Genomic DNA, 26,685 nt, shown 5'->3' with positions numbered 1-26,685 from the left:
TAATTAAAAATGTTTTTGTTTCCATTTTTTCTTTTCGATATTTTTCATTTTATGCTGAAATATTCTTACCACACTCAAAATATCCAATAACCTTAACAATGGTTTCTCATACTTTTGTCTTTGAAATGGTTTTGTCCTGGAGTGCAGGGATCCGTTTGACCCATGGAGCAGAATCCGTGTGTCAGGCAGATACCTGACGATTCCAGCTGCCAGTCTGCTGATCACCCCAGTGAAGTTATTAACTATTACAACTTCACAGGAAAGTAGAATAAGAAATAGCAGGCGGCTGGATTTGAACCCATGCTGTAGCAGTGCATGAGCACAGAAGGCAGTGGCAGAAACTGCTGGAAAACGCTAGGCCACTTGAACCTAAGGATATTGAGTCCAAACTCTTTTGCCATGATATTTATGTCACTTACATTCAATTTGACATTAACATCATGATCACCCTGGGTACCCTCAACCTGTCATACAGGTTACTGTATTTTTCTAAGAAAACTAGTCTATTTCAGGCCATGTTATATGTCCATTGGAATACCATTCTGTGTCCATTGGAATACCATTGTATGTCCATTGGAATACCATTGTCTGTAACCTAAGAGAGAAGGTCTGCCTGGCATGGTGTGGCTCTTTCTCTCTCTCTCTCTTACTCCACATTCTCTTACTCTCTTGCTCTTTCTCTGTCTCTGTATTTCTCTGTCTTTCTACACATAATCTCCCATGATTCTTGCAGTGGTACTTTCCAAACTGCCAAAGCCAGGAGAAAGCAAGAACAAATTAAGATGAATGGAGGCATTGCATTTTTACGAGATAAGATTTCCACTCCATTTGCTTTTTAGGATTATTTTGTTGTTCGTACAATTGATTATAGAAATGTTATTACTGCTGACTAAACCCACAACATTTTATGTGTAATTTGCCTTTTCAATCTGTCACTAGCCCACGTGATGGTCCCCACATGCTTCAAGACAGCAACCATTGTGCCAGTGCCGAAGCAGTCGTCTGTGTTCAGCTTGAATGACCTTCGATATGTCGCACTCACCCCCACGATAATCAAGTGCTTCGAGAGACTAGTTCTGGCCTACCTTGCTGAACACTGTAACTTCCCATCACTAATTCTGCCCACCCTCTGCACTACTGGACTCAGTCACTGCCTAACAAGTTTAAAAAGATCTTTCAGTTCATGTGTCATTGCTGCTATTCCTCTATTTTATTTGCACATGCCAACTTATTCCTTAAACTTGGACCTTAAACTTGCCCTAATTGCACATTGCACATTTAGAACTGCCATTGTACTTGCATTTTCAACTGTTACACACACGTCTACCTTGGGAACCTCATTGCTTCTATCTTTGCCTTTTAGTTGCACATGCTACCCTACTCCTTCAATTTGCCTCACCTGCAAATTCAGAATGCCATTGAGAATTGCCACAACTATTCATCTCACTTGTACATACTTTATACTTCAAACCTGTAAATGTATATTTTCCAATGCACATTTAGAATTGCCATATGTAATGCATTTGCATTAATTGCACACCTATACATTCCACTTCTATATACAGCTAAAATAGTTGCATACCCTTGGAGAATTGGTAATTGTACCATTTGTAGAGAACACTTGACTGAGTGAGCAGGCAAATAAAATGTATTTTATTTCTTATGGGATTCACATTCAACTGTAGGTCATAACAGAATGGCACAATCATCAAACAAACATGGCAACAAAGAAAAAAGTGAACTGACCCCTGTTCAAAAGTCTGCATACCCTTAGTTCTTAATACTGTGTTGCCCCCTTTACCATCAATGACAGTGTGCAGTCTATTGTAATAGTTGTCTATGAGGCCTCAAATTCTTGCAGGTGGAATAGCTGCTCATTCAAAATGCCTCCAGGTCATGTAAAGTCTTTGGTCGTCTTGCATCAACTCCCCAGAGTGGCTTGATGATATTAAGGTCAGGAGACTGTGATGGCCACTCCAGAACTATTTTTTCACCTTTTTCTGCTATAATCACTGGAGGGACAACTTGGCCTTGTGCTTAGGGTCATTGTCGTGTTGGAAAGTCCAAAAACATCCCATGTTCAGCTTTCATGCATAAGAATGCAAATTGTCTGCCAGTATTTTCTTATAACATGCTGCATTCATCTTGCCACAAATTTTTACAAGATTCCCTGTGCCTTTAGAGCTCACACCCCCCAAAACATCAGTGAGCCACCACCATGCTTCAGTGGGGGATGGTATTCTGTTCACTATAGACCTTGTTGACCCCTCTTCAAACATAGCGCTTATGGTTGTGACCATAAAGCTCTATTTTGGTCTCATCACTCCAAATTACAGTGTGCCAGAAGCTGTGAGGCTTGTCAAGGTGTTGTCAGGCATATTGTAACCAGGCTTTTTTGTGGCATTGGCGCAGTAAAGGCTTCTTTCTTTAGTATCGTCGTATTGTGCTCCTTGAAACAATCACACCGTCTTTTTCCAGAGCAGCCTGTATTTCTCCTGAGGTTAGCTGTGGGTTTTTCTTTGTATCCCAAACAATTCTTCTGGCAGTTTTGGCTTAAATCTTTCTTGGTCTACCTTGGCTTGGTATCAAGAGATCCCCCAATTTTCAACTTCTTAATAAGTGATTGAACAGTACTGACAGGCATTTGCAAGGCTTTGGATATCTTTTTATATCCTTTACCATCTTTATAAAGTTATATTACCTTGTTACGCAGGTCTTTTCTGCTCCCCATGGCTCAGTATTTAGCCTGCTCAGTGAATCCACGTGAGAGCGAACAATCTCATTTACTATTCATACACAGACACAAATTGCAATTTAAAAAGCCAAAGGTATGGGAAATTAACCTTTAATGAATTGCCATTTTCACCTGTGTGTCACCTTGTGTGTCTGTAACAAGGCCAAACATTCAAGGGTATGTAAACTTTTTCTGTTATGATTATGATTTATAAATGAGCCAAAGAACTATGTGATAATAAATGGCTTCATATGATCACTATCCTTAAATGAAAGCTTTTTATTTTGCATTATCAGTCATATTTTCAAAATCAATGCCAACATTTCACAATTTCTGCCAAGGTATGCACACTTGTGAGCACAACTGTACATATATTTTATACTTGTACTTTTAATGTTAAATGACAATACATTTTAATCTAATCTAATCTATGGTTGGAAAGATTCTTATTCAGTTTGATGAGTGATTGATTTTCTAGTGTTGTTTTCATGAACAGTGATATAGGGATTTCTGAAATATTTCCATATGGTTAATACAATGTTTTTAATAACTTACCATAAACTGATGGTAAGCTGACTTAAAAATTCTAAATTGCCCTTGCTCCTTTCAGTGAAGGCCACATAACTGGTGTGTTTTTTTACCAACTGGTCCCAATAAAGAGCTGGAGCAGCTAATTACTTGCCAGGGCACAAATATCCTTACCTTGTGCAGCCACCTGATCTGTGCTTTTGTCATGATTATTTATGCTAATTACCTCATCACCTAAGAATGGGATGACGAGACTCTCGACCAAATAGACTAGTTCACACTTGTCAAATCGGCAAAAAATCGAATCGGCAAAAAATATTTTAGTTAGGCAATAACATGTTTAATCAACCTGGGATTAATTGCATAGTTCCACATCGTGTTACAGATGAAAGATGAATTCCAGTGCAGCATAGAGAGTCATGTTCGCAGTGCAGAAAGCCAAAAACCAGAGGTGTGAGAGAAGTCCTTCTTTGTATTACTTTTCATACTTCTTAACACTGTAGGTGTAAGCACAAAACCAAAAGGTATGTGTCCTACTATGCATGGATGTAAACCGTGATAGTCAGTGGACTGGGCTGTCATCTGTGGACTCAGGTCCAGAACCCAGATACAGAAGCATTCATAATGTCCTACCCCTTCTGGGGACACTAAAATGAAATACCCAGTGGTCTTGGGAATCCGACAAAAAAACTGTTAAATAGGGAGAATAGTGAGAATGGAGGGTATTAACTCCCTCAATACAGACACAAAAAAAAAAAAAGATGTACGTGGATATGACAGTGGGCACCCCGAACTGTAGCCCCCAACAACATCACATTACAGTCATCCCTGTCCAGGACAAAGCATTGGCGCCACTGATCACAGAAAGCAACCGGTCATAGCATCTGAAGGGGCCAATACTGTCATCCAGGGAAATGTTATAGAAGCACATACATTCTATACAAGCTCATACATTCTATACAAGCTCATACATTCTATACAAGCACATACATTCTATACAAGCACATACATTCTCTAATGTTTTTTTTTAAAAACCTGTCTCCATGAGGAACAAAACATTTTAAGCAAGAAACATGGAGTTAAAAACTCAAAACTACCAATGACCTACTGCCCATCATACTAAGAATCCCATAAGGACCTGTGAACTACAGGGGGGTATTAGCTCATGGCCTCAACTGTACAGCTGGCCCTGGGGCTCTATCCAGACCCCAGCAGGGTAGCACAGAGAATCTCTTCAATACAATGACTGTTAAAAGTAGCCGTAAGTGACTGTAGGCAATGATAAACATGAGAATGATAGTATTAGCTATGCCACACCTTTAGATAATGTGATCCTATCCAGGAACTTTGTCTACACAGGAGAAACCAGTGACTTGATCATTAGACCAAGAAGGTGTCTAGTTTCCGAGTACAAATGTTAACCATGTGCCTGGTAAAAAATATATTTCTTTGTGTGGGAGGGCCATCCACTTCTTTTATACAGAGCTCCTCTTTTCTCTGAAGATAGCTGTGACATCGCACTGCCTGCAATATAACGATAAAGATGCGACAGTTAATGGAATTCGTTACAGTCTTTGAGGAGGAGAAGCCCTCTGCCCAGATATTTCAAGTCATCAGGACATGAAGGTCAAGCAGTGATTACATCACCTGGGAAGGCATTGCTGCCGGTGGATTTAACGTGGTTTTGGCCTGCGTGATTGTATAAAACACTCAGTAGATGCTGCTGTAATAACACAAAATAACCAGTGTTACACTTTGATGAGTCTCTGTCCAGCTTCCCTCTGTTTCAAATGTCCCCTACTGTGTGCAGATACTGCAGATCAGACGCATATTTAAGAGGACTGAAGTTTTCCTGGTGTACAGAAACCATCTAAAAACATCACTGTCGAGGGGAGGGGAGAACAATGAACTTGAAAATGAAAGTAACCCTGAAGCATCCTGGTGAGTCAAACATCTCTTAACTAGTTCCCGTGTCAGGTCACCCTCTAGAGAACAAACTAAGAGCACTGACATGTTTCACTAACTAAGGACAGTCTCAGTATAGTTTACATTCCATAAAGTCCATTAAGCTCATATTACACATTTCACACAGGGCACGCTATAAGTAAATAACAAATTGGTCTAAGAAACACTCACTCTTTTTAATCCTGCTCCTATAGAATGGCGTTACATGGCAACACTCTGATTTTTGACTCTCTTCCACATGAACTCTCCTCAGGTTCTCCATCATGGTGCAGAATGCTGCCAACCGTCAGACATTCATCCAGTCCACCATCCATTTCCTGAGGACCCACGGTTTTGACGGTCTGGACCTGGACTGGGAGTACCCCGGGTCCCGTGGGAGCCCCCCAGAGGACAAGACTTCAAATACGAGAGTCAAACATATCCCTTGCTCTCAAGCCGTAGCCAAGTGTATCTTCATTTTGTAGGAGATTTTTGAGGCTTATGAAGCTGAAAGCAAGGCCGGCGGTAACACAAGATTGATTCTCCCAGCTGTGTTGGCAGCCAGGAGGGAAGACATTGATGGAAGATAGGAGTTCACTGAGCTGTCCAAGTAAAGCCTTCAAAATGGATGATCTGATTCTCAAAATGCTTAAGGATTTCATTCTTTTAGTTTCAGTCCTTGAGCCATTGCCAGAGTGAAATTCTTGAATAATTATGAGTCTAAGAATCTGGTGATGATAAACATGCAAAAAATGGTTCAGATTTTTTGTGGAGATGTAAAAGGTCCAACCTCAAATTATTCTGTTTACTAGTTTGGAATTGTTAATGACACCTTGATAATAGGGAGTTGTGTTTGCTCCACACCATATCCGCCTTGCAGGATTATGTCCAGAATTGCTGAAGGGACTGGGGGGGCCCTTGTGGAGAAACTGCTGATAGGATCCTTTCATGCTTTTTCACCCCATATTCAGCAGAGAGCCAAGTAGGGGCCCCCTGACAGTGGAGGCTCATCGTCTGGACCTGACACTCAGACGGGGGGCCTCTGGTCTTAACATTCGGTGAGGCAATAGGCTGCACAGAAAATAAATGTTTCTGCAATTTTGGGGGGAATTAATTAATCATTGTGCAGTTTGTTGTTTTTGTTCTCAGATCTGCACTTTCCTCTGAGGGATATTTGTGAAGTGGATTTTAGGGGCCGAACATTCCTTATGCTGTCAAAGGCAATGAGTGGGTGGGGTTTGACAACAAGCTGTATGGCCATGGTAAGATCTTCTTAAGGCATAGACAAACATACAGGGGCAATATACAGGACAAATATCTACAACTGAGAATAATGCTTTTGTGTTTGTGTGTTTCTTTCGTGCATATTACAAGACTGTGCAAAACTGGTATGTTTTAGTCCTGTTTTCTGTCTGTTTGTTTGCCTTCAATAGGATCGATATCTGAAGAATGACCAGTATAGGGGTGCCTCTTTATGGACTCTTGAGATGAAAGACTTCTCTGGTCAGTTCGATGGACAAGTGACATTCCCTCTGATCAAACAAAACAGACGCTGGATATTGATGAAATTAACTACAGTAATACTCTCAGAAGCTTCTTTATGATCATGTCTACCACTACAACCACTCTCAACAGTCCATCCCACCGCTCCATCACCAAAATGGCAACAACCACACCAGCAATCACCTGTTCTATAAAAATATCACCAGTTACAGTACCCAGTAACCATTTCTGTGTGGGCATAGCCGACAGACTCTACTTAAAATCTGAAGACTCCACATTATTCTACAAGCGTGTTCCAAAGTCAAAAGTACATCTTGGGCTGGATCACCCTTTGTATGGATAACAAAAGAGGAGAAGAACAGTCATTAGGGAGTATGGTTCTGCTGAATCATGATATAACTGCCCAGCTTTGTTTGCTGAGTGTTTAGAGCAACTGCATTCATCTTTGTTGCAAAATTTGCACAAAGGAATTATTAGTTGCAATGTGGTCATTGGTCATTTTGCTCCCGCTGTCATTAGTGTAATGAAAGCTTAGACATAGAGACAGGATCAAAGTTATTTGCAATAACACAATGATTTTCTAACACTGGATATGTGTAACAATTTTGCATTCAATGGTTCTACTCTGACATACACATATATGGTTTTGTTTACAAGCCCAAAAGGGCAGTGGAAACCTCTGGAAAACTGACTTCATAGCAGGTGGTTTTGATATAGTTTTTATGACAAACTGAGTTTAATCAACAGCATTATTTTCAGTATAACAAGCTACTATGTATCTATGGTAATGGTTAAATTAATCAAAAACATCCTCTGTTTTTTTCCAACTTTGTCCTGTTGTAATATGCGGAGTTTGATTCCTGCGACCAATAATAAAAAAATATGATACAAACCCGGATACAAACAGGGGTCATACATCATGTTTTAAAAGGGAGGGGGGAATCTACTGTGGGTTTCTAAAGTGAATATTAGGAGACTACACGTCAATATAAACTGACTGATGGAATGACAGGAAGGTTTAAATGGGGAATATCTCAGGCACTCTGAACTATTTTGTCGAAAATTATATTTAAAACATTTACTTAAAACATTAACTGCATATTTTTTGTTTCCTTTTTAGGTTATTCACATTGAAACCATGGGGAACCTCTGTAGGTTCTTTGAAGAACCCTTATATTTAAAAAAATATATATTTTTATTGGTTATTCAAAAAAAAGAAAACATTTGAAGAACCTTTTAGAGCAGGTACATAGTTCACATAGTTCTTTGAGTAACAAGTAATAGTTCTTTAAATTTAATAGATTTTGTTCCTTGAGGCATTTACAGGGATTACTCCACAGCTAAAGGATACTCCAATAACCTTTTATTTTCAGAAGGTGTAGAGCAGGATTGAATCGTACGGGACAGATTCTCCCTGCAGGCCTTTGTCTTCCCATTCCTGAGCAAGTTTGTACACTTTTATATTAACAAATGAATGGAAGATTTGCGCCAGAAATAGATTAAACCGATCATATTTCAAACCATTTTAATTGCATTAAATATATTTTTTGTCAGTAATAATTCAAGAAAAGGCTACTGGAAATACTGGTAAAACAAAAACAGAAAAATCGTATCATTCTTTGAGACACGTACTTTTATTTTCCCAATCATATTTTACAGCTAAATTTCTGTCGAACATTTTATATAAACTTTGTTTACTTCATTATTGATCAATAATATCAGTATCAATATGATATTTGCTATCTGCCATGCGTTCTGCAATTGCATTTTACTATATGCATTTGACCACCCCAAAATCTGGCTAATAAAAAAAAAATTGTATGACAAAGAATATTTACTACTTGCATTTTGCTAGTTACCTTAAAAGCGTCACCAGAACTGTGACGTAAATCATGACGTTTTTGTTATAGACCAATTGTAAATAGATAGGCTATACGTGTATCTTTGTAATAAAATCTCACATTTTATGGGGAAAAATGGGTTTCTACTATAAGAATGTATACCATCGTGCCTTATACTAAAACACAATCATAGTTTATAACCCATAAACGTTAAATGGTTCACTGTGAAATCTAAAACGTGGATCTAGTATTGTATGTCTATATTTATTCTCCGATTCAGCCGTCGCCATTTTGTTTCAGGCTAGTGGTACGCAGCCAGGAGGAACCGAACGGGCGCGTTATTCGCTTGTAGACGATTTCATATTTTAACATTTTAGTATTACTGGTAACGACGTATATTAATTTAATCATTTTGTTATTGTCATTTCATTTGTTTATAAGGGTAAATTGCTGATTGGATGTGAGGTAAGTTAAAACGTCAAACAGCTCGAGCCTCGTTGTTAGTTAACGTTGGTTAAGTAGCTAGCTAGCTAGCTAGCTAACAATTTGTCACAGGCAGCAAGGCCAAAGAGTTTGGCCTGGCCTATGCTGTATGGTTGGTTACTACCGAGGCCTTGCAACCGGGTTCTGTAACTAGTTAACGTATGTGTGGCATTGGCATTACAAGTTGTTAGCTACCTACACTACCGGTCCAAAATGTTATGACACTCCCATTTTTCATTGAAATGTAAGCAGTTCAAGTCGAAATGGTACAAAAGGTATGCGGTAAACTGTCAGAGTTTAAAATACACTGAACAAAATTATAAACGCAACACTTTTGTTTTTGCCTCCATTTATCATGAGCTGAACTCAAAGATCTAAGACTCTCTGTGTACACAAGTCCTATTTCTCAAAATAATCTGTCTAAATCTGTGTTAGTGAGCACTTCTCCTTTGCAGAGATAATCCATCCACCTCACAGGTGTGGCATATCAAGACGCTGATTATACAGCATGATTATTGCACAGGTGTGCCTTAGGCTGGCCACAATAAAAGGCCATTCTAAAATGTGCAGTTCCGTCACGCAGCACAATGCCACAGATGTCGCAAGTTTTGAGGGAGCGTGCAATTGGCATGCTGACTGCAGGAATGTCCACCAGAGCTGTTGCCTGTGAATTGAATGTTCATTTCTCGACCATAAGCCGTCTCCAAAGGCGTTACAGAGAATTTGGTAGTACATCCAACCGGCCTCACAACCGTAGGCCACGCGTAACCACACCAGCCCAGGACCTCCATATCCAGCATCTTCACCTCCAAGATCGTCTGAGACCAGCCACCCGGACAGCTGCTGCAACAATCGGTTTGCAGAACCAGAGAATTTCTGCACAAACTGTCAGAAACCGTCTCAGGGAAGCTCATCTGCATGCTCGTCGTCCTCATCGGGGTCTCGACCTGACTGAAGTTCATCATCGTAACCGACTTGAGTGGGCAAATGCTCACATTCGATGGCGTCTGGCACTTTGGAGGTGTGTTCTCTTCACGGGTGGATCTCGGTTTTCACTGTACAGGGCAGATGGCAGACAGTGTGTATGGCGTCGTGTGGGTGAGCGGTTTGCTGATGTCAACGTTGTGGATCGAGTGGCCTATGGTGGCGGTGGGGTTATGGTATGGGCAGGTGTGTGTTATGGACAACGAACACACGTGCATTTTATTGATGGCATTTTGAATGCACAGAGATACCGTGAGGAGATCCTGAGGCCCATTGTTCTGCCATTCATCCACGACCATCACCTCATGTTGCAGCATGATAATGCACAGCCCCATATTGCAAGGATCTGTACACAATTCCTGGAAGCTGAAAACATCCCAGTTCTTGCATGGCCAGCATACTCACCGGACATGTCACCCATTGAGCATGTTTGGGATGCTCTTGATCGGCGTATACAACAGCGTGTTCCAGGTCCTGCCAATATCCAGCAACTTCGCACAGCCATTGAAGAGGAGTGGACCAACATTCCACAGGCCACAATCAACAACATGATCAACTCTATGCGAAGGAGATGTGTTGCAGTGCGTGAGGCAAATGGTGGTCGCACCAGGTACTGACTGGTTTTCGGACCCCCCCATACAGTGAAACTGCGCATTTTAGAGTGGCTTTTTATTGTGGCCAGCCTAATGCACACCTGTGTAATAATCATGCTGTCTAATCAGCATCTTGATATGCCACACCTGTGAGGTGGATGGATTATCTCGGCAAAGGAGAAGTGCTCATTAATGCAAATTTAGACAGATTTGTGAACAATATTTGAGAGAAATAGGCCTTTTGTGTACATAGAGAAAGTCTTAGATCTTTGTGTTCAGCTCATGATGAATGGGGGCAAAAACAAAAGTGTTGCGTTTATCATTTTCAGTGTAGAAGTTCAGGTTATCAACAACTGGAATAATGATTTATAATGAATTACTTGTTCCCTTATTCAGGGAACAAGTAATGGGTTAACAACTTACATTTGTTCTGCAGCAATGGAAGTGAATTAAGCTGTGAGAGTTGATGCAAACAATTCCTACAGATGTCCCAACTTTTGTTGATTACTTACTACTCCCTCTGAAGGGTTATTTGGACAGTATTGTACTGCAGAATATATTGCTATCAATATAAGGCAATTTACAAAGGAAGACAGACAGACTGTTGTAACAGTCTTAAAAATGTAGGTCTTTACTTTAGAGAAATTGCAAAGCAAGCTAAAGTGTTAGTGAATACAGTTAGCAACACTGTAAAAAAACACTTTGAAACTGGAGGAAACTCTGACAGAAATAGCCACAGTGGGCAGACCCACAGCCACACTAAAGTCAGAAGACAAGTTTCTGAGTCTACAGCTTGCGTGATAGGCGACTGACACGACAACAGCTTCAAGCTCAGCTTAACACTGGTTGAAGTTAGCAAGTCTCCGCTTCAACTGTGAAGTGAAGACTTCAACCTACAGGTTTGACAGGTCTAGTGGCAGTAAGAAAGCCATTGCCAGGATTGCAAAATAAAAAAAATATGCTTGCCTGGGCCGTGAGGTACTGCCAGTGGACTACTGATGACTGGAAGAAGGTCTTACGGAGCAGTCAGCCAACATTTGAAATGTTCGGTTCATCACGCAGGGATTTGTAGGTGAAAAGATGGTTTCTCAGTGTGTAACACTAACTGTCAAACATGGAGGAAGGAAGCGTGGTGTTTGGGTCTCTTGCTGGATCCAGAGTCAGCGACTTGAACAGAGTGGCGCCCTGAAACAAATTGGCTACCACAGCATTTTGGAATACCCTTTGGTGTATGTCTAGTTGTTTAGAGTTTTATCCTACGGCAGGGTAATGACCCAAAACATACTTCCTGGATGTCAGAACTAACTTAGGACAAAAGACGACAACGGTTGCCTTCAAGTCATGGAATTGCCAGCACAGTCTCGAGACTTAAACCCCATCAACCTGGTTTGGGATGAGCTGGGCAGAAGGGTTAACGCAAATCCATCTACCAGTGCAACTTCAAGTGTTGGAAGGAACTTTCTGAACAATATTTGATTTCCATTGTGGAAAGAATGACACAAGTGTGTTCGGCTGTTATGTCTGCAAAAGGTGGCTACTTTGAGTCAAAAATGTAGATTGCATTTTGTTAAACAAAACAATTCCATTATTTCTTTTTTTGTCTCCTATTGTTTATTTGTTCTATGCTTTAATTTCATGGGGAAATGGAGGTGTTCTAAAACAATTGACTGGGAATGTACCTAGATATTTAAACTGACCAGTTAAGCTCAAATAGTTATGTTGGGGATTTTCTGTACTGTAGTGACCGTACCAACTGATAACAAACTTCCGTAACGCATTTGCTATTTGCATTACATTCAGAATAGTTTTACTAGCTAGCTTGTCTGCTAACGTTAGCTAAACGGTATTTTGATGTTGGCTGGATACAAGCGATGGAAATGACAGAACTCGCAATCTGTTCAGTGGCCTGTGATGTCGATATAGTTGCTTGTTTTACCTTGTATTGAGGAATGTCCTTTAAATTATTCATATTTTGAGCATTACCTAGATTGATAGCTAAATATCCCAATGAATTTTGTTTTTTCAGTAACCACCACGCACTGAAGATGAAAATCGCATTCTCCCAGTAATTCTGGTAATTTGTTTTGCTAATGTTTCGTGTTTTTTATTCCTCCAGCATTGTTTTTAATTAAGTTGTCTGCTGTTGTTACTTGCATTATACGCAGTGGCTGCCCTTGATTGTAAAATGAGAGTGAGGTATGTTTCTCCTCTATATTGGAAACCTGCTCAGAGGCCCTCCAATTCAATATTATGTTTTGGGGGCTTCTGGACAGATGTGTCATATGACACTCAAATTGGCATTACATGAAGTATTCTTGGTTTAATAAATTAAATGTGGAGTGATGAGTTATTTAAATGTATGAGCGAACTAAGCTCTGCCATATCACACTAGTGGTTGTCAAGTTCTATGGGTTTTCTTCTTTTGTTACACTGCAGTTGGTTATAGAAATATAGAGAGTTGATGTAGGCCTACCACAAGTTCCGATATTTTCACTGTTTGTGTGCCTATCTCTGTCCTGTGCTAACCAATTTGTTTTTAGTTTTCCGGGGAGTGTTTTTGTTTTATTTAATTCTAGGTTAAGAAGCAGCTTCTTTTCCGTTCCTGAAGATCTTTTGACGGGAGATAAAGTTCATTATAAAGAAAGTAGATTTTCAGAAGATTTTATGCAAAATTCCCACAATTTTTTCCCCTTCCACACAAATTGTCACCTGCTGGAATATCTAGATGCCCCCTACCCATCTATATTTTTCAACAGCATCCCTTATGAAGAAGTTGAAGATTTTACTTCACCCACTCTGCCCACTTTTTTCTCTTTCAAAAACGTTTTTCCCTCTGCTGTCTTTTTGGATGAATTGCTGGGAGAGGTGTTTTTTTCCCCCCCAAACCCAAATCCCCACGCTTCTCTTATTTCCCCCATTAAAAAAGAGATGAAAAAAAAAAAAGGACATCCTTACACCATCCATCTATAATGCTTAGCAGTCTGGCTGGAAGGAGTCAAAAGGGAGGTCATAGGGCGACAAGTGTCTCTGGACCTCCCCTTTTCCCGCTTATCTCACGGATCAAGTGTTCCTTCAGGACCATTGTTGCCACGGAGACACCCTATCAGAAGTGTGTGAGGAAGAGAGGAATCTTCTCAGCCACTTAAGGTGAGTTGGGCTTCGACCTGAAACAGAACCTGGTATTCCAATTTACCATGTGTTTCTGTTGACTTGAAGAAAGGTTGAACTTCCAGGGAGCTGCTAACCATAACATACTACTTATAATAATAATAATAATAAATGTCTTCTTTTTTTTTATGACTGGTTAATTCACAATACAGAATCCACAGGCTAGTAGCCGTGATAGTCCAATGCCATGTTAACTTTTACATAGTCTCATCTGTCACAATACACAGCAGAAGAGTGATTATAATAAAGAGTTATAAACCCCTTAAAATACAATTTTTGTATAGGCCTGTAGGTACCCCAGTGAAGACATCCAATCTGGTCATGCCAAAGAAATGACCATGGGTCCTTCTGTTCCTTTTGCCAGCCCAGGGGGAGTCCTGCTTGTCCTGAAGTGATTACCCTCGACCGGAAAGTGAATCCAGTACACCAGCCTGAACATGACTAACCATGGAGATGACTGCTATTTCTTCTACTACTCCAACTGTGCTAAGGTAGGAGTCACAGCAAAGATACACTGGCACTGTATGTTGTCTTGACTGTTGTAGTGCTGTAAATACAGCAGTTTTGTGTGTGAGTATTGACATTGTGGTTTGTCACCCGGTGCAGGGTGACAGTTGTCCCTTTAGACACTGCGAGGCAGCTATGGGCAGTGAGGTGGTCTGCAACCTGTGGCAGGAGAGCCGCTGCTTCCGACAGGTCTGCAAGTTCCGTCACATGGAGATCAAGGTGGGGACATTGCTGTCGTTCAGTAGGTCTATCTGTGATTGCACCCGACCATGATGGTTGGTTGTTGTTACAGCAGTGTTAAAGTAAAGGTGGGGGTGTTTCAGGTGGGAGCAGCAGAAGAGAGAGAACCTCTTATGTCCTGGCTCAGGGTCTGTACATTTGCCCCTGGACCGGTCAAGTTTTCTTTTTGGTCTCACACTGTAGTCTCCAGTTTTAGACCCGACTTGTGCTGTCAGGGATTTTAATGGCAGAATGTGACTGAGCTTTCACAAAGACTGGTACTCGAAGATGTTGTGTTACCATCTATGTTCTGACACGCCATCACTCTATCCCTCATACAGAAAAACAGGAAGGAGATAGCGTGTTACTGGGAGAACCAGCCTGCTGGCTGCCAGAAACCCCACTGTGCCTTCCATCATGAGAAACCACGCTTCATAGACGGGCAGTACGTACCGCCCAACAAAAGTGAGTATTCTGAACCAACCAGGGTATGTTGATTCAGGGGTAAAATGAAAAAACATTTGAGCTCACTTATGAACCTGTTAATTACATTGTACGATCTTCAGGTTCGGCACTCAAACAGGAAGAGGAGCCTCATGAGGATCCATTGCCACCAGCCCCCGCCCCCATCCCCAGTCCAGCCAATCCCCAGCTCCGTGGGGTCATTAAGGCTGAGACTCAGGAGAACGTCCCCAGCCCCACCCACCCACCTGTGGTCATCAATCCAGCAGATGACGAAGATGAGGACGAAGATGGTGAGAAACACTGTTATTATGCTTTCAATCAAGTGGTTGTTATTGGGATTTGCAAAATGCTGGTGAATTGCATGAAATTCTATTAATTAAAACTATATATATATTTATATAATTTCTGTATCTTATCACAGCCCATCAAGATGCATATTCAGTCAAAACATGTGGGATTTTTTATTTTATTTAATTTGTAAAATACCTTTTATCTGTATTCTTGTGTGTGTGCAGATCAGTTCTCAGAGGGAGAGGACAGCAGATCTGGTTCTGATGGATCTAGACTGGTGTCTCCCAGGAAAATGACTGTGGGCTCCAGCTCAGGTAAGAGGACTAAGTAACTGCACATGGAATAAACATCCAACACAAGACTCCTGAGTTGACCACTTTGCTTTTCAGTATGTCATTGGTTATATTTGAAAGAATTATCCCCTTAAAACCTTGCCCACTCGAGGCCATGTGTTTTCAGTGGCCATTACACTGGGGTAGATAAAGACCTACCTCCAGTCCTTTTCTCTCGAAAAGACCATATCTCTGATTGGCTAATGTTGTTTTCCGCCACAGATGATTCGCTGAACTTTGGTGTTAGAACCTTGGAGGAGATCAGACTGAGGAAAGCCCTGAAAGCCAGTATGAGGAGAGCTGGTGAGTAGTTGACTATTGCCTTTTGCATCCTATTACATTCTGGAAGTCACACGGTATGACTTTATAATCTGTGCTTAACTCGCAGGTTATTCAGTTCCTGGCCAGGGCTCAGACCAGAGAAACAATGGTGCTAGTGGAGAGAAGGAGAATGTGAGATCCTTTATCCGTCCATCTCTCTTCACAGCTAAGGATGGTAAGAATCATTGCACATAGTAGCGGTCGAGTGGTGGACGCCGCTGCCTCCGGTACACCTGTACTGCTGAGGCATGGGTTAAAATCTGGTCCTCTGCTCTGGGCACTTTTACCACTTTCCTGATCAATAAACATTTTCTATTGTCTATAGATTTTCTATATGAGATTATCTATAATTTACCTACTTTAGCAATCACAAGATGTGATGTTTTCTCAGAGAATGTTGTTTAAGTTAATTGTACAAGGACACAAGAAGACGCTCTTACTACATTATTTGTGACATGCCTTCTGTCCCCTTCAGAAATGTTGGAATTTGGTGACGAGATTGGAAAACGCAATGTCACGGACAGGCTCGGAAAAAGAATAGTCAAAGGTACTTAGATTTTGGTGTTTTTGTTGTATTTAAATGTTGAAGCTGAGGAAAATATCCCTAACAATATTTGAGGACAACATGGCCAGTCCTTGTAATTAGGTAAATATACAGTCATGAGCTACAAAAGCACACTAGGATTTTTATGTTGTATCACTGCAACTTTTGCGACCTCTGACCTTTTAGAAGTTCCTGCTGCTGGTGACCTGCCAATGAAACGCTGTTTGGCGGAGCGCCTTGGGAGGAAAGTGGATGTGCATGAAACGGACCTGCCCTCTCAGATAGGTGAGTGAGGGAACAATTCTTTAATAGTTCCACAAATGATGAAAAATCAAGGTATTATACTATTTCTGCACATCAAGTTCCAGTCTTCTGTACAGGCCTTTTTTGGGTAATAGTTTTAGATACTTTGGACATGGGTGAAAAAGGATTTGTGCCTAAGGATAGCATTGAGAAAAATGCCAGAAAACTGAACCAAATTGTTTCTGTCCTACTTATTCCTAAGACTGCTTGTGGTGATAAGAACACCTTATGTGCCATTTTGTAATTTTGGTGATTTATTCCTTGAAGATACTATTATTTTAGCTGTTGTTTTGTTATTTCAATCGGCTTGAATGAATTTTCTCTAAAATACCACGGCCGTCTTCATTAGGGTGTGAAATGGAATATAAATAGGTCTTATTGGACAGGTTGTCTGCAGTTCAGACCATTGTCTGGGCTAATGAAATGAACATGACCGTGGTGGTGTTAATTAGTTTTAGCCCCTGATTAGTGCATTAGCTGAATCAGGTGTGTCTGCAGAAACAATGGAACACACACTTGTTTCCATACAGGAGCAAGGTATCCCACTGCTGCCACATGAGGTTTTGTTTGTGATTTGTTGCTACAACAATATATATATTTTTTATTTTATTGCATTGTTGGTGAAGTAATGATGAATAATGAAGACTGGTTTTCATGTTGTTTTTTTTTAGCATTAAAACCTGTCAGGGATAGACTGGGATTACCTGTTGAACCAGCTGCTAACTCTGAATCAGGTAGGATCAGGATAATTAAAAGCACCTTTCACAATTAACATTCAACTCCTGAAATGTCCCCTTTCAATTACTTTGTCATTTTAATAATTGATTTAATTAGCATTGTTGATTTTTGTCTTTCATTTTAATAATTGATTGGATTTGCATCGTTGATTTTTGTCATTTCTGTGAAAACTGTTTAACTGTACTCTCCTGAACGGTTAAGACAAACATTTTTAGATACTTATCTGCTTTTGCCATCATATTATTATTATTATTATTATTATTAAATGAAATGCATTATGGTATTTTTATCTCTAACCTTTACTTCAGCTGAGAGCAACAGTGAGACTAAAGCACCCGAAGTAATCCGCATCAAAACCCTAGATGAAATAAGGCAGGAGAAGTTGAACAAATCCCTGGGACACACACAAGGTCAGGGTGATGAGCATCACCTTTCAGTCCCTGATACCAGCAATAGTGCCTCCACCAAGGACACAAGGAGATGTGCCGCTGGCAAACCTACTGTTGGCCTCCACATTAAGACCTTTTCAGAGGTCCTGCACGCCAAGAGGAAGCTGGACGAGGACCAGCAGCAGGGCCCAAGCCTCAGGAAGGCCAAGCAGCCAGCTGTGGAGGTGGCTCCAGGGAACACCCAGCTTCAGGGATCCTCAGGCACAGCCGTGCCTAGCCGGGTGGCCCCTCCTGGGGGAGAAGTGAAGGTGAAGACGCTGGATGAGATCCGCAAGGAGAAGGCTGCTAGGATGCAGGCCGTTGGAAAGGAAGCTTCCAACGGGAAAAGCCCGGGCTCTGCAACTTCCTCTGGAGAGGGAAGTGTTAAGAAGTCCCGTGTTCTCCGCATCAACAAACCAGCTTCTCCGGGTAAATAGATTTGTTTTATATTAGTATAGGAATTTCTTAAATGAACTGTTTGTTTACAGTGGATTGATTCATTGTATTTGATCAAATAAAATGTATATGTGTAGTAAAGCTTCAACCCTCACAAGGTTTTCCCTTAGTTACTAACCTAATATATACAGTTGTTTTACATGGCTGATTTTAGATTAGAAAATGTATGACCATATCAACAATTTAAATTTTTAACAAATATTGACTGTGTGTGTGTGTGTGTGTGTGTGTGTGTGTGTGTGTGTGTGTGTGTGTGTGTGTGTGTGTGTATATATATTTTCTTTTTTTTCTTTTTTTTTACTGAATTCTGAGCGGTTGCACTTACATTTCTTTGGAATGCTGTTCCACAGTGTCAGCTAAGTACAATCTTCAGACATACCGCTCTTATCTGAACAGGAAAAGTTCAGTTTCACTTTAGTGGAATAGTTATGGTTATGTCTGACCACATTAAAGCAGTTAGTTCTGTACTTTAGTGTCGTAATGTGGAAATACATAAAATACTTATTATCGACAATTATATTCTTAGAGAATCAAACACTTTGAGTGTGAAGGATCAAAATTAGTATGTTTTTCTTAAATTGTAGGATGTCATTTTTATATTCATGATGGCATTACATCTCAGACTAGTCAGCCTTGACTAGTTATCCAGGAATGTGGAATTTCTACCAGAAATTTGATTGTGGTTCACTTTGACGATGGTGGTTTTGCTGTGCTCTCCCCTGACAGATGGTTATCTAATACATCTCAAAGATAATTAATTCTCATGAACTGTAATTACAGTGCCTTGCAAAAGTATTTAAATCCCTCGCCAAGTCTCATTTTACTCAATTAAAAAGTGTACATTGAACTTTTTTTATAAATTAAACACTGACTGGTCAGTTATTGTAAGGTGACATTGGTCTTTTAAGGAAATATTTGTAAGTAAAATATGATGCTTGTGTAAGTTCATTAGGTAGAGCGACTTCTCACTGCCATAACAGCGTTGTCTTTAAGTATGTACACAGTGTCAAGGACTTTGGTCCATTCTTCATGGCAGATTTGCTCCAGGTTGTTCAGGTTCCTTGGGTGACTTGTGGACCACAATTTTCAAATGGTGGAACATATTCAAATAGAATTGATTAGAACTGGGCCACTGTAGGGCCGTATCCTCTGTTGTACCACACCGGGGTTGGAGTCGTTGTTCTGCTGAATGGAGAATTTCCTCCCAAGCTTTAGTTTTGTTAGCAGACTGACCCAGTCTCTGTATTTTGCTCCCTCCTTTCTCTACTAAGGGGTATGCTGCTGCTGAATCTACACCGCCACGGCAAAGCAATCTTATATATTGCCTGAAGTACGAGCTTGCAGTCTGAGTTCAATTCTTATCGTCTGCATTTTTAGACATTTGGGGTTTCCAGTCAGCCTGGGTTGGATGGGCAGTCATCACAGGTTGAGTGCTAGATACTACTTTTGAATAAATGTTGTTTGCTCTTAAATTCGGTAGCTGCTATTGATCACCGCAAGCATCACACAAGTAGTGAAAGTACCATACAAATTAATTTAGCTTACAGATGAGTTAGTAGTGTTGTCACGATACTAGAATTTCTAACTTCGATACGATACCTTGAAAAATATCGATATTCGATACCATTTTCGATACCACAGAGAAAAAAACTGCCACAATATTAAGGGGTTATTTTTTTATTTAAAGCTAAATATAACAAGTCTAGAACATATATTTTACATTAACAAAAATGTCCTGAGGTAGTGCACTTGTTCAAAAGCCTCTCAGATTGCATTACATTCAAAAACCAATAAAGTATGCCAAGAAGTGTGCTCAGTGTTGAGCCCAACACAGCCCAAACACCAGCTCTGCATGTCCCAGGTTTCAGGGACAAATTGCAGAGTTACTGCCATGAACGTGGAAGTGGCTCTGCTTGTCCACAGATCAGTGGTGCATGAAAAAAAGGTTTTCCTTCCAAGATGGTTCATTACTATTTCTTTTGTTTCGTTATATAGGGCTGGGATTTCAGTGTGCATGAAAAAGTTGCGTGAAGGAAGGGCATACCTGTTGTTCAAATGTTCTAGAAGTTGTTTGAAGCCAGGTTTCTCAACAGTATACACAGGAACCTGATCCATGCAGATGTACACTGCTACAGCCCTGTTCAACTTCTTGGCTTCATTTGAGTTTGCTTCATACTTACTTTGCTGTTCAAATACAGCTGGTAGTGTAGGTTGTGATTGTGTTGTTTTTGTTGCAGGTCGAGTCTCATCTTCTTTCTGGTGCTACAAGAGAATGCCAAACTTTAATAAACATTTTTTTTTTTAGACCACACTTTTAAAATGAACTGAATGAACTAATCTAAAAACTTAGGTTAATGGTAATAGATATTTGTTAACATGAATAAGCAATGAAAAATACTTACAAAACATTTTTTAATCAAAGTTAAAAGTTGATTTAAACTAACATTCACTAATACATGTACTGATTAAAATCCAAAGTTCTATTTGTTAATATTTTTTCATTGGACCAGAGCTAACATGATCCGTTATATTTTTATTACCTAATACCTACTGTTATCAAAGATTAAAATATACTGTAACAAATGCATTGCTCATCGGTCATAAAAGCTGGTTAATACATTAATTTGATGAACAGATTTAAACGCAAACGTGCGTGCATCACACGCGAAAACTGTCCTCACTGGATCGACATGAAGTCGTCAAGTCACCTTTATTTATATAGTGCTTTTAACAATACAGATTGTGTCAAAGCTCTTAACAGTATCAAATTGGAGGATAGAGTGTCAGTAATGTATAATAATAATACCAACCTTGAGAAATTCTTTATACAGATCCGGGTGTCGGTCTCTCAAGTGCTTTGCTATATTAGTGGTGTTAGCGCCTTTTGTTAGCGCTGTTCTGTAGCATCTCTTGCATATTGGCTTGCTTGTGTCCTTCGGCTTTCCATGTTCATTTGCCTCATATGCAAAATATTTCCAGATAGCACTCCTGCTGTGTTCCTTATCAACCAAAGCCGGTCGCACGGGCGCTGCACTCGCCATCTTTCCATTCACTTCACCTTTGCTAACCAGAGCGAATGAGACGAGTGGGAGTGCGAGTGCGAGTGCGCGTGCGCGTGTGGTGGTTGTCAACGCGCCTTTGGAGACAAGTGAAAGTGAAAGCGCGGCTAGTATCGATACTTCGGGAAATGAGTATTGGTACCGTTCAGAAATTTCAGTATCGATATTTATCAAAATATCGATATTTTTGACAACACTATGAGTTAGCTGCCATGGTTTTCCAAAAACAGAGTGGAGCAAGTTTAAGAAGTTAAACCATTGTAAGACCAGCTATCTGTACTAAACCACACCCAGTGGGGAGCAAGACAATGAGCGCACTGTAGCCTACCACTGTGTAGAATGATTAATTAGCTGAGATTTATCCTCTGAAAATCTGCTCTCATATTTTGATTTAGTGAACTTTAAAAGGTGCCTGGCATTTGCAGCCTCATTGCAGCACAGCACTGAGAACAGTACTCTTGACTCAAACCGCAATGGGGGGGGGGGGGGGGGGGGTTGTGGTGGTCTGTTATTCTAAGCCAACCTTTCATTGTCCTGACAGCTACCAGCAGTTCCACCCAAAAGACCACCGATCTGACCGAGAACACGGAGAAGCCTGTTGAGCCTGCTGCTGTCAGTGCCGAGGTGACGTTTCACAACTGGTCATATCTGTTTGTCTGAATGTATTTTAATGGAATTATCTAGTTGTGTTCAGAATCTGTTGGGTTGTTACTGAATGTCCCTCTGTTGTCCTCGTCTTCAGGCCAGTCCCGCTAACGGCAGCGGTGACGCTGCGTCCGTTGCCAGCGTGAAGGTGAAGACCTTTGAGGAGATCATGCGTGAGAAGCGTCTCCGCAGGCAACAGCTGCAGGAGGTCAGGGCCTCGTCTGCCGGCCAAGTACAGGGTACAGCTAAGGCTGAATCCACAGAGAAACCGGCTGCCGGCCAGCCCGCCCAGAAGAAGAGGGTGCTGGTGAGCCCCCCTACCACCTCCTCGCCCCCCTCACCTGCCACCGTTACCACGGAGGCCCCGGGCCAGACACCCATGACCCCCCTTCACCAGCGCGTTGTCCTGAAAACCAAGGCAGCCTCCCCCGTGTCCCCCCAGCCAGGGTCTCCACTGAGGCAGGCTGAGGCAGAGTCCCCCTCCCTGAGCTCCAGCGCTGCCCCTGGAAAGAGGAAGAGTGGCTCCGCTGTGGGTTCGAGTCCCCCCGGACGGGCTGCCCCTGCAGCGGCGTCGGTCTCCCCGAGGCCCTCCGTGGAAGGGGCACCAGTTGAGAAGTCCCCGGACGGAGGCCCGAAGTCCCCAGGGCAAGCTACTGAAGCTAAAGGTACGCCCCCGCAGAGGTGAACGTCACTTTCTTCACTCGCTGTGCACTCTATGGTATCTGGGGTGACCTCCCGTGTGCTGTCGTTTCAGTGAGACCCAAGCTGAACGTGAGGCCTTCTGTGATGAAGCCGGGCCAGAAGAGGAAGTCAGCAAACAGATCTGCTGTTGCCGCGGTGAAACCCCTCAACAGTGTGTCTGCAGCCTTGCAGGACCGGCCACAGGAGGAGCCGCTCTGCAAGCGGAGAGAGGTAGGAGTCAACGCACTCGCCATGGGAGGCCATTCCTTTGGTCCCGTTAGGCACGGGCTGTTGTTATAATCCGCGTTGATAACGTTGCGTGTTCTCTCCAGGTGTCCTCTCCCTCCGGAGTGTCGGTCCAGATGATGTCAGTGGTACCCCGCTGTCCTCCCGCTGATCTCCAGGGCCCAGGCACCAACTCCAGCCCCCTGAAAGAGGAGATCCAGGCGGTACCGGACAACACGCCCAGCCCTGCCATTACTACGGCATCACAAGAGACTTGTGTAGTTCCACAGAGGTAAAACCTGGCACAGTACTCATACACCCCAGTAGAATACTGTCATATGGCTACAACTAACACAAGAGTTAGGTCTGGGCCATGTTAGGGACCGGTCTGTCCAAACCTGTCCATTTCATTTTCAATCCATGGAAGGGGCATACGAGCTTTGCGCACAGAGTTGGAATAGGCAGGAGTAACGCAAATTCATTAACTTGTTAGAAAAGCCTCAAACGATTGAAAAACATGATATTGCCTACTCATGTAAACACTATTTTAAACGAATAATAAAACAGGAGTTGGACATATATTGTCAAGTCTTTGCACTATAGAATGATTTAGAGCGCTTAGACAGGGCCTTTTATGATCTTGTAGTCCATACATTATTTATGTGTGGACTACAAGACAAGATCATATTTAAAATGAGTAGGGCCTTCTAATGGTAACGTTATGCATTAATTTAATTCATACTTAGTTTGGGACAATTGTTTCCCCTTTTGATTACTTTCTAACAATTTCACTCCCAGTCGTGTGCCATTACTGCCAAGTATTAAATCATAAACAAGGGGGTGTTAAAGAAAGGAGGGGGTGTTAAAGAAAGGAGGGGGTGTTAAAGAAAGGAGGGGGGGTTAAAGAAAGGAGGGGGGGTTAAAGAAAGGTGTGGGCGGAACACAGCTCTTGCCTGTTTGCTGAGACGTTATTTCCGATGGCAGTTTAACCTTCCTGTGTTGCAGTTTTATTTTTATTTTTCTCTAATTATGTTAACCAAAGAAAATCTTCAATGGAATTACATTAGGCCAATAGATTCCTGGATTTAGCTCTGGTTGATCGTACATAAAAAGGGGAAGTGAAGAAACCTTATACCCAGTTAGACATTTAGCACTGCTTGAAGCTCTGGCCTTGTGTTTTCTAGTCTTCATTGTTCCTTCTCTTCAGGTTAATTGTCATTACTACCACATACTGTGTTTCTGTACATAAAGGACATGGTCTATAGTAAATGGGGAAATTAGGGAGTAGACCATTTGGCTTCCTGCCCTGCATATAGGTCACTACAATGCACTGTTTGTGCAAGTCAAGTTCAAATACTGCGAAACATTGATTTGACATTGTGATGTCGTCATTGATGATGGCTGCCTACCTTTGTCGATAGACAACTGTCCTATCGCCCCGCCCTGATGGAAAAATTGTCCATGACTTATATGATGTGAAACTGTTTCCCCTCTTCCTTCCCCAGCCCTAAGGTGAAGACGCCCACTCAGTCAAAGCCCCGGCGGCCCAGCGTAGTAATGCCTCGTTCTGCCTCGACAGCCCCTTCTGCTAGTTCATCCACCTCTGCCATGGACGAATTTGACGAACTCATGAATGAGTTTACAGATGACCGTCTGGAGGACGACTTGGAGCTGGACCCCGGCAAGGGAGAGGACGACCTCCTACTGGAGCTGTCTGAGATGATTGACAGCTAAACGGGCCGATTTAATAATCTGTTGACACTGAACCCTGAGTAACGCTTATGCTCATGTCACCTGATACACCCTTATGACCCCTGACCTTCATTAAGTCCAATAATAATACATCTTAAATTTATCACTAACAGAATTTTTCACATGACCACCAGAACTGACCACCAGATACTAACACCAGAAGAACTTCAGCCACATTCTAGCAGAACTTGAAGGTTGTGACCTATCACTGCCATGGGGGGGGGGGTGATGATTTGGGAAATAAATGTTTTTATTTCTAAGATCCCTTCTCTGTTGATTAGCCCTTGTCTTAAATGTAGATCTAAAGGACTATAGCCTTTCAGTTATTGCATCTGATCAGTAAATGAAAGGTTGCTAGATAGAATTTCTAATTGGAATCTCAGAGAAATAATCTGTCATTTTTTTTAAGTCACTGTGGAGAGCATTTGCAAAACGACTAAATATAAAAGGTATTTTGGAGCTGCTGCTACAGCATGTCAACAGAAACGACTGGTGGGCATGCTTTATTTTTCTTAATTTGAAACGCAATCTTATGTTTTTAGATGGTATTATTTTTACTGTCTTTAAATTGTAGTTTCCTGTCAAAAGGATCCATTGTGTTTTCATTTCTGCACCACTTATGATTGAGGACACTAGTAGTGATATACTTTTGTATGTATTTTGTTTAGTTTACTAATGTGGTCTTTCCCCTATTGTTTGATAGGAGAACATGGAAAAATAGCCTTTTGAGTTTTTATTTTATTTTTTATCATCCTCAGGTACTTCCCATTTGTGCATTGCTTGTGGTCTTACCTGCCATGCCAGCCACTGTTAGATATTCAATCGTATTGTTGTTGCAGAAAGTGTATCCTGTATACTGTGTATGCTTACAAGACTGCTTTAAATGCTAGAGCTACATTTATTAACCGGGCTATCAGTTTCACATTCTCTGGAAGTTAGAATAATAATTGGCCTGCTCCTATTTGCCTTGTCCCACATCTGTCAGATTGATTATTTTTTTTCTTTTTTTTTCTTTGTCTTCTTCTGAACTCAAGAGTTAGTGTAGAGCTGTTGTAGAAACTTCAAATAAAGTATGTTTGAGAAACTGAATGAAGAACATGGTGTGAAGTATGAGATGTGTGTGTACCCTAGCCAAGTAAATATGTTGATGCAAGAATAAGATTCTGATATCTTATCAAAGGTAAAATAAATGAAACAGTTAATCTAGCAACAATATTCTGTTTATGCTGCCTTGTCTCCCTCCATCAATTTGTAATAATGATATATTGGTTATGTTAATATCATTTTGGACCATGTTTTAAACCTATACAATTTGTCTGACTGTGACCTAGTCAAAACATAGTTGAATATGAAACATGCCTCTTACTGTTCAACATCCAACCTGCTCACTGTTGAACCTTTTGTTTGGAAGAGTTTTTCAGATCTTAATGTGAAAAGCAGCTTCTCAGGGACTACGAATCTGCTGTCTTGAGTTTGAACCTATTTTTTACTGTTTGTACACCTTGTCCGATTCGATTGACACTTTCCACTTACCCTCTGCTAGCATGTGACATGTTGCCTTTAGTTGTATTGATTTCGGTCATGTCGACTGTAATCGGTTATCTTGTCAGTGTTGCTGATGAGAGTTTGCTGACTTGGAATGCGGAGGCTTTGGTTTTGTTTCCGTACCTGCTTGAGTCTGTTCTGATAATTGTCTAAAGGTTGTGACTGTAAATAATAAAAATGCTTTTATGACATTTTGCTTTTCCCCAGTCTTGATTTTCCAGAAACATCCGTTGACAACTGGATTCTGATAGTTACAAAGGGAATGGAGAGCCAGGTTTGTTTATTTGCATAAATGTCTCCCTTGAATTAGGTAGCACGAACTACGTTGCATTTTTGTATGGCCAAATAAAAATGTCTTGCTGTGTGTGTATATGTATGGACTACATTGTTCTCGTA

The 26,685-nt window shown here is 41.2% G+C and overlaps 1 protein-coding gene across 3 annotated transcripts; it reads left to right on the top strand.

Moving 5' to 3' along the window:
- The first annotated feature begins 8,838 nt into the window (after positions 1-8,838).
- zc3h11a (zinc finger CCCH-type containing 11A) lies at positions 8,839-26,480 on the top strand. Of its 3 annotated transcripts, XM_010881102.5 has the most exons (19): positions 8,839-9,015; positions 12,637-12,684; positions 13,687-13,757; positions 14,143-14,269; positions 14,385-14,504; positions 14,846-14,969; positions 15,071-15,259; positions 15,485-15,574; positions 15,815-15,895; positions 15,981-16,088; positions 16,389-16,460; positions 16,644-16,742; positions 17,432-17,494; positions 17,807-18,355; positions 21,983-22,065; positions 22,184-22,751; positions 22,841-22,998; positions 23,100-23,284; positions 24,498-26,480. In XM_010881102.5, the coding sequence occupies exons 4-19, from the start codon at positions 14,216-14,218 to the stop codon at positions 24,724-24,726; spliced, it is 2,772 nt and encodes a 923-aa protein (XP_010879404.2). In that variant the 5' UTR covers positions 8,839-9,015; positions 12,637-12,684; positions 13,687-13,757; positions 14,143-14,215; the 3' UTR covers positions 24,727-26,480. The 3 variants fall into 3 exon arrangements, with proteins under 3 accessions (XP_010879404.2, XP_010879405.2, XP_010879403.2); XM_010881103.5 differs by having other exon boundaries at positions 12,637-13,757; positions 14,148-14,269; XM_010881101.5 differs by having other exon boundaries at positions 12,637-13,757.
- Positions 26,481-26,685: the final 205 nt, after the last annotated feature.

The sequence above is a fragment of the Esox lucius genome, chromosome 17 (assembly GCF_011004845.1).
Source record: "Esox lucius isolate fEsoLuc1 chromosome 17, fEsoLuc1.pri, whole genome shotgun sequence".
NCBI lineage: Eukaryota > Metazoa > Chordata > Actinopteri > Esociformes > Esocidae > Esox > Esox lucius.
Note: the sequence above shows the minus strand (reverse complement) of the source record. Positions and strands in the feature narration are given on the sequence as shown.